The sequence below is a fragment of the Agelaius phoeniceus genome, chromosome 14 (assembly GCF_051311805.1).
Source record: "Agelaius phoeniceus isolate bAgePho1 chromosome 14, bAgePho1.hap1, whole genome shotgun sequence".
Classification (NCBI taxonomy): Eukaryota; Metazoa; Chordata; class Aves; order Passeriformes; family Icteridae; genus Agelaius; species Agelaius phoeniceus.
Genome location: NC_135278.1, coordinates 12,041,668 through 12,050,615, shown reverse-complemented (window position 1 = coordinate 12,050,615; position 8,948 = coordinate 12,041,668). Strand labels below are relative to the sequence as shown.

Below are 8,948 nucleotides of genomic sequence, written 5' to 3'. Positions count from 1 at the left end.
TTCATTCTGGGCAGCAAAGATCTAACTTGCCAGTGGTTTTATTCATCACCAGTTCTCAGTGACTTTAAAGACTGAGATACCTTCTCTCTGCTTTGGAAACCCTGGGTCCTTGCAGGTCAAATAAAACCAGCAATAGCTCCAGGTGACCAGCACTTCTGGGAATCACAAGTAATAAAAATAAGGCATTAGCATCTATGCAAACTTGCAGCCTCAGTTTAAATTAAAATGATCCATCAGGTAAGTCAGAGGAAGGAATTCTTGTGAAGGGCTTCCACAGGAACAATGAGAGAAGGTGAGGCCCAAAACCAGTTTGGCAACAGTAGAATCATGGGGAACCCAGGCAAAGCACATTTTGTTTAGAATAATTATATTTGCTCTAAAAGATGCATTAAATCTACCAGATCTACAAGATACAATGTGGAAATAGCACAGTAAGAATGATGAGGTGTAGCAGAGCTAATTTATCTTCATTTCTAACAGATCAATTCTGCTTATTAAAAAATACAAGTAGGAGTATTTTTAAACTGTTTGAAGTATCCTGACTTGCAAGGATATGAAACCTGTCTGAGTTCCAATGTTTTCTTCAATGAATAAGAAGAGACATTATGCTAGAACACTGTGCTGGAGGCCATCAACCATCTCATAGATGCAAGCAGAACAGTTTCAAGGAGAAAGCTATTGTTGTCTATAGAAAGGAGAGGGAAACCTGTGTGGGAGCAAAGCTAATGCCAGTGGTGCTTAACTAGAGCTGGGGCCAACTCCTCTCTGACTAGAACCTCAGTTCTGCTTAAAGGAATTGCCAAATAGGCTTGCCAGAGGGAAATGCATAATAAAAGGTTCATGAATTAAGGTATTTCCAACCGATGTATTATCATTTATTCATACCCTTTTATCTCTAAATATCTGTTCTTATTTTTTGCTTAAGATGCATTCTAAAGCATATGAATTTTTTTATAAAGAGCTGAAAAGTTGGGCCACTTCCAGTACCAGCACTTGCATGGCAAATAACTTGAGATTCTATCAATCTTGGCAATGTTTCCTGGCCCTGTTTAATCTAAGAATGAACTGTTCTTGAATCGTTTCTCTTGGATATTAGGCATAAACAAAGCTTCTTTTCCCAGATTAGTGTCTGGTTCAAGGTCAGATTCAGGGTTGGCATTGTTTTGGAGTCTTGGAGTCGCTGTTGAAAAAAAGTGTAAAATATCCCCCCAAATTTCTTCCTTTTTTCTACATCTACTCCTCTACAACATAATAGCAACACAATGAAGTGTAACAATGTCAGGTCTACTCTGAGCAGAATTAACTAGGTAATACAGCTTCAGAATTTGAATAATTCTGAAGTTTCAGAGATTTCTCTAGTATCTGAAATAGGGTCAAAATGCAGAACTACTTTATTAACAAGTACAAATCTCAGCTGTCAGATCAATGAAACAAGGAGTTTTTCAAGTTACACAGCAGGTGGAAGCAAAAGTCAGTGCATACCACGACAGGAGAGATCTGAGTTCAAATGCAGATCTATGAAACAAGGAGCTTCCAAAAGGAGACAGCAGGTGGAACCAAACACCAAGAGCCAACGTGTCTAAACATCTTAGCAATCAAAGTCCTTGTGTGTATCACAAAATATTATCCATATCTGCAGTGACCCACAGAGTTTAAAATATTTATTATTATTATTATTATTATTATTATTATTATTATTATTATTATTATTATTATTATTATTATTATTATTATTATAGTTATTGAGAATTATTATTATTATTAAAAATATTCCTTCTGAGAATTAGAAAGTAAACGAAGTGCACTTCTTTCAGTTTTCTGAAAGTGTCCCAGGGCCAGGTTCAGTAAAAGCTGCCTTCTTCCCCTGAAGCAGGGATATGAACCATCTGCCAAGCTATAATGGGAGATCAGGTTGGCACTTGGTGATCTCAGCAGTCTTTTCCAGCCTTAATGATTCTGTGATCAAGGCTGGTACACTGCATTTCTTCTCTACGTGTACCCTGAGGTACTGACTCGTGTAGAGACAATGACGATACTCTGGCAGGGCATTGGCTTGTGTTCTTTTTGAAGGACACAACTTGCAGCGGCAACTAGTCAGACCTAAAGCATCACTTTGTGCTTTCTCACACTTGATTCTAAGGAGCAGATGTCACCAGTCATATTGTACCTGTATTGGGGCTCCATTTGCTCCACCATATGAACACCACACCAAGTCGATACATCCAAGTTAGTATTTCCTTCAGCTTAAGTTTTAATTCACCAAAGCCTCCACTGAAAAGAAACATGAATACAGAACTCTGTGACAGGACAATTTTATTTTTTGTGTTATATTAGTACATCATGGTTGCTGCTTCTGTAGTTTTGTGGGGCCTGGAGGTAATACCTGAATGAGAAAAACCCAGAAGTTTGGTAACTTCTTCCCTTTTCTTCTATGTTAAGTCTGACATTTCTAGAGTACTCGGAAAAGTCACTGCCTTGCCAAGAAAGCGAAGATGTGCACAGGTGGACAGAGTGTAGGGAGTGACAGAACGGGTCAGGTTGGAAGGGACTACGGTGGTCAGCGGGTCCAACCTCCCTGCTCAGGCAGGGTCAGCACAGAGGCACAGGACTGCATCCACATGGCTCTTGAATCTCTACAGTGAGGGACACTCCACGAACTCTCAGGACAATCGGTTCCATTGTGTAATCACTGCATAGTAAAGAAGTTTTCCTCGTGTTCAGGTGGAATTTCCAGTGCATCAGTTTCTGCCCGCTGCCTCCTGTCTCAGTGTTTGGCAGCGCGGAGCTGAGCCTGCCTCCATCCTCCATCCAGCAGGGCGGTTCGCACAGCGCATCGCGGCAGCCTCGACACGGCTCTAACGCCACCCTGAGGTTATTTTTTCCGGCATTTCTGTGGAACCGAGTGCCGCCGCAGCGGCCCGGCCTGACCCGACCTGGGGAGCAGCGGCCGGGGAGCCGCGGCCACGGCCGGTCCCGCACCACCACCTAGCGCCGGCGGTGGGCGCGGAGCCGCCGAGCCGAGCCCGCCCGGCCCGCCCGGCCCTCCCAGCCGAGCCCGCCCAGCCGAGCCCGCCCGGCCCGGCCTGGGGGCGGCCCCGCGCCCGCGCCTCAGCCCCGCCGCGCCCACCGCCCGCCCCTCGGTCCGCCCCGCCGGGCCGGGTGAGCTCCGAGCTCCGTGCCGAGCTGCGCGCTCCGAGCCCGCGGAGCCTTCGCACAGTGCAGCGCCATGGCCCGCGAGGAGGTGGCGGTGGCCGGCGAGGAGGCGGCGGCGGGCGAGGGCGGAGGGCTGCTGCTGGAGATCGTGGGCTCCCCGCTCAACCTGAGCCTGCTGGGCCTCTGCCTCTTCCTGCTCTACCAGATCCTGCGGGGCGAGCGGCCCTCGGCGCCCGCGGGCGAGGCGGACCCGCCGCCGCTGCCGAAGATGAAGCGCCGCGACTTCACCCTGGAGCAGCTGCGGCCCTTCGACGGCGTGAGCGACCCGCGCATCCTCATGGCCGTCAACGGCAAAGTCTTCGACGTGACCCGCGCCAGGAAGTTCTACGGGCCCGGTGAGGGCGGGGGCTGCGGGGCGGGCCCGGCCCGGGCTCTCCGCACGCTGTGCCCGGGGCCACCGGCCGGGGAAGCGCGGGCGGGTCAGGGCCGGTGCTGGCCGGGAGCGCCTTCCCTCGGCGGGGATCAGCGCTCACCCCATCCCGGTCCCCATGCGGAGCTTTGGAAGGGCTCGGCCGGTGCTTGGCGCCGGGAAGGCTGCGCGCCTCTGCGAGCCGGTGAGCGGCGGGCAGGGTGACTGCTGCCGCCCGGGTCCAGAGTCGGGCCCCGGTGCTGTAGAAACTCCGGCTTTGCCACTTTATGGTGTTTCATTATTCTCGGTGTTTGCCCATGGCAGGCTACACGTACCATAAGAGTTTGGGCGGCTTTGTCGGCCTGGGTTGCCTTCGCCTGATGGCAGGCAGCAGAAGCGAAGTATTCTCTCAGTGTTGACATTCCATTCCAACTTTCAGTGTGTATCCCGCTATTGCATAATATTTATACTAAATAGTTGGCAATTTAGATTAAAACAGCTTTCTACCAGGAGCATAGTTCAAACGTGCAAAGATTGAATAACCTATGCTCGTAGAGCAGCCTGTGATGAGGTGGTTGGGACTATGTGCACCCAGATGAAAGAGTTTTATCACCTCCATGCGGCCATGGGGTTTTATTTTTATCAGAGACCGCCTGTTAAAGCTGCTCACTGAGGCTTGCTGATTTGTATCAGGATCTGCCTGGCATAACCACTCTCGAGCTGTCCAGACAGCCTGGTAGCTGCAGTAGTGAGCTGCCAGTGCTGCTTAAGAGACAAGGAGAAAAATGCAGGAGACATCATGTTTTTGGAGGTGTTATCAGTTACTGCTTTTGGGCCGGACATAGACGAGACTGAATGATGCCAGGCTGTAACTTTGCATTGTGCAGCAGTCAGGATGATATGTACAGTGAGTTAGATGTGCAGTTCTGTATTTGTTCAACCTAAAATCCAGTTGACATAAGGTCCAAGCTTTAGATGCTGCCTTCCTTGATGATAGCAAAAGCTGTCTGTTGCATCTGATTGCTGAATGGCTCATCACAATGTCTGGCTAGTTTGATTTTCATTTTAATGGAAAAGTAAGATTCTTTTGATTAATTTAGGAAAAAGCACACTCTGGAAGTTGGCATGTGCTCTGCAATAACCAGAGTTCACATCTAACTTCTTTAAGCTCCTTTTAGAAGAACTTTGAATGTCTAGTTGAACATGCAGTATCTCAATTTTTGGCTTGTCATGCAAGCAAGTCAATCATTAATGAAGTTTAGCAACAGTTTATCTTGATGTCTCTTATCTGCTGTGAGTTTAATGTTTTGATCATTTGAGTTCATCTTACATTTTGTTTTAATAGATGTTTCCTCCAACTTGGTAATTTCTCATAGTTCCACTATATTTTCTGTCAAGCCATCCTTTCATCTCAAATCAGAAGTATCCATTAGAAAATTTTCATTTCACCCCAGACATAGAAATCCTTCCTCTGTTCCTTATTCTAAGGATGTGTGTCCCAGTCTGTATGCTTATCCTTACCCTGTTTATATATGCCATGCACCATTGTGTGGTTCATTGTCCTGATGTTTCAGCAAACCTCAGTATCCTTCTCCATTATTTTGTTTCTTGTCCTCTTCCTCTGTTTTCTCTTATTACCAATTAGAATAAAACTTTAAAGCATTTCAGAAGCTTGAGGCATCTGATGCACAGCTCATGGTAGAAACTCATCATCTCTTTTAGTTTGGGCACTCTGATTCATGAAGATAACATAGTTTCCATTGCCTCTGCAATAATGCTGTTTATGTTTTTATTTCAAAGAGGGCCCTTATGGGATTTTTGCTGGAAGAGATGCATCCCGAGGTCTTGCCACTTTCTGCCTGGATAAGGAGGCACTGAGGGATACCTATGATGACCTCTCTGACCTCAACGCTACCCAGCAAGAGACCTTGAGGGACTGGGAGTCACAATTCACTTGTAAGCAATTTTAAACCTATTTACAAAGAAGTCATTCACTGGTAATAGGGAAAGCAATAGTTAAAAGGCTGTAAACAGCTGGAAGCATCATATATATATATATATATACATATATATGTGTATATATGTGTATATATCTGTATGAATGATGGGAATTGCATATACCAGTCACTAGTATAGTGGAAATAAAATATGTTTTCTTTTTAAATCTAGTGTTGAAAGATTTACTATAACCAGCTACAATGGGGTTTTCTCCACTTGATGTCATTAGAAATCTCCATCCTGACCTGATGTGCCCCTACTATTTTGGCCCTCTTCCTGTTTTAATTAAGACTGTTGATCACACCACACTGAATGGCTGGTTTATTATGCTAACAAGCTTGTTGCAGAAACCAGAACTGTGCTATCAAATGTATGACTTGAGCTAGTGTTAAAATCTACCTTTGCAAGTGTTAAGCATCAGGACTGACTGACTGTTTTTATTACTGTGTTGCTATTAAATATGGCAAATAGTTGCTTTAAATTGTTATAACAACATTGCTAGTCTGAAATACCTGAAATCAGGGGGTTCTTTTTCTTTGTTGAAGTTGACAGATAGGCAACATAATATAGCTCTCAGTCCTTACATGTCTTGGCATTTTTACATGCTCAGAAGGAGATAGAAAATAAATCAGAGACTTAATCACATAATCATATTACAGACCCATCTCTATCTTTGGGAGAAATTATCTCCCTTCTATCCTATTGAATATTTGTAATACACATTACAGAAAATAAAACCCCTTCCAAGCTGTGTATGTATGCACATATGTATGTGCATGTTTAATAATGTAAATATTCTAACAACGCCGTTGGTTTTAACATTGGCAAGAGAAATAATCTAATCCAGGATTCTATTTCCTTGGCTGGGTGGTTCCCTCAGTTTGTGTTTATTCATCTTTTGGTTTAGGCAATAAAATGAGAGTTACATTCACTTCACATGATTCTTATGACAGCAGTAATAGTAGTTCAGGTAGTAGATGATCTTAGCTTTTCTCCTTTCCCCCAGTGTTTGGAACAAGTTGCTCAGAGCTGTTTTATTGAAATATAGCTATCCTATTCATTCAGAAAACAGTTGGAGGAGTTTATAAACGTGTCTCTTCAGGACAGAAAATTACTTGTTGTTTTTTTTTTCCCCAGTTAAGTATCATCATGTTGGTAAGCTGCTGAAGGAGGGGGAGGAACCCACTGTGTACTCTGATGAAGACGAGAAAGATGCCCAGGATGCAAAGAAAGAGTAGATACTGCAGTGTGGAACAATCTATTTTTGAACCATAATGGATCATTTGTAACATTCCACTTCTGTTTCACAAGGTGCAGCAGCAGCAAGGCTTACAAAAGGTCCAGAGGTACAGTGAATGGTTTCTTTTCAAAGATTTCCTTTTCAAATTCAGTGGGAAGGTTCTTAAGGTCTATGATCTGTCTTCCTTTAAACCCACATAAGAAGTATGCATGACAAATGTCTGTGCAAAAGTAAACTGCAATTTTGGCAATAAAGGACTGTTTTCCTGCTATCACCCTTTAGTGCAAAATAGGTTGGAATCAAGTTTTTCATTACCAACCTATCACTGTGGAGACAAGCACATGACTCACTTCACATATGCAACACAAACACCACTAAATCTTCTTTTGTGTTAGCTTCTGCAGGATCTGACAGATCTTACCTGGGTTGTAATTCCTTTAGAAAAGGGACTATGTTTTGTTTGTTCACAAAGCATCGTACTTATTTGTTGTGCAGTGTAATTCATTATTATGTAAGATAATTTGGCTTTTGAGTCATTGCATTAGTGATTTACAGATGAAACACTAACTGCTTTTAAAAAAGATTAGGAATTTTTTGAGGTTAAATCACTTTTAAGTATTTAATAAAGACTGATGAATGCTTGATGTATTCAACATGCATAATTCTGCATAGACTAATATTCTCTGTTCACTTTTAAAGTACATTTATAGTGTTACAAAAGTTTAGATAATGAGTGGAACTAGGTATCCCTAAAGGTACACCATGGAGTGTGACTTGACTATTGTTCATTTGATTTTCTTCTCAGCAAAAAGTGCTCCTATGAATGTTAATGGAATTATATTAAACATGGAAGATCAGCTGCTCTTGATTCCTAGGCCTAAAAACCAAGAAGTTGCTGGTATGGCATGATTAGCAAGTGCTCTTGTACATGCACCTTTACCTAGCAGAAAAACATTACTGGTCAATGTAACTTACAGGAGTTTCCTGTATGAAGTAAAACAGTGTAAGCTGTTTCTGCATTGAGGCCTTTGTTGGTTTGGAATGTTGCCATTCAAAGAAATGACACAATCTCATGCATAACCAGCAGTGCTATACCTGTGGACCTGACCTTTGAGTTGCTTTTTACTTATTTGCTCTCTTGGCTTACCTCTATGCTTAATTATTAGGTTTTTTTCTAAGTGACCTCCCTCCTACCAGAGAGGGCTGGATAAATGGATGTGACCAAGGAAAAATGTAAATGTTTATCATCCAAAATACTTCTGTAAAACATAAAAATTCCAAGATAACTAACAATCTCCTGATCATTTGTGAACTTGTTTATTGTCCAGGTGATTCTGCTAGTGCAGAATGTCCAGGGTGCCTGTCTGGTGTAGTTCCCTCTGTTTCATTTCTCTGACTCGACTATCTGGTTGTTTCAATTTGGCAACATGCCCAAAAGGATGAACTGAGTCCTGGGTGGGAAGGTGCAAACTAGGCAGAAGTGTTCTGAAGTAGAGTGTGTTGCACAACAGCAGCTTTCATAAACGAGTTGACACAACATATTAAAGTGCCTGAGAACATCTGTGGTGAGGACAACTGACTCTCCCTCAGTCCCAACACCGTCCTGGGATTTCCTTTTGGTTGCACTGGGCCTTCCAATGAAGAGCAAGGTTGTTTGAGCAGAGTTGTGTAAAGTGGTACTGTATGAACTACCTGACAAAGGTCTGGAGACACACATAGGCCTTGTCATGACCTTTGTGTTGCTGTTTTATTTTTAGAGACATTTATACTCTTTGCAAACTACTACTAATGGTTTACCTCAAATTGGAAATGGGCTTTTATTTGTTTAAGGCAGAAAATAAAATACTCTTGCATAACGGTGGAGTTTGTTTTTATTTACTGCAACCAAATGTTATATTTTATTATTATATTTAATACTCCCCTAATATTTCAAGTTTTATATTGTCTTTCTCTGATCTGTCACATTATCCAATGCATAGATTGAGTAATATATGTTCTAATGGAATGCTTGTAAATGCAGTTTGCTAGTAAAATTTTGACAGAATATTAAATAGAGAACATGCTCTATTGCAGAAAAAACCCCAAGTAATTGTTAATACTGAGCAAAAGCTGGAGCTTTGGAAGACTGTAACCTGAATGGACTCAACC

General features: G+C 43.0%; 1 protein-coding gene across 1 annotated transcript; it reads left to right on the top strand.

Moving 5' to 3' along the window:
• Window positions 1-3,112: 3,112 nt before the first annotated feature.
• Window positions 3,113-8,656, top strand: PGRMC1 (progesterone receptor membrane component 1). Its single transcript, XM_054641471.2, has 3 exons — window positions 3,113-3,548; window positions 5,363-5,518; window positions 6,698-8,656. The coding sequence occupies exons 1-3, from the start codon at window positions 3,227-3,229 to the stop codon at window positions 6,796-6,798; spliced, it is 579 nt and encodes a 192-aa protein (XP_054497446.1). The 5' UTR covers window positions 3,113-3,226; the 3' UTR covers window positions 6,799-8,656.
• Window positions 8,657-8,948: the final 292 nt, after the last annotated feature.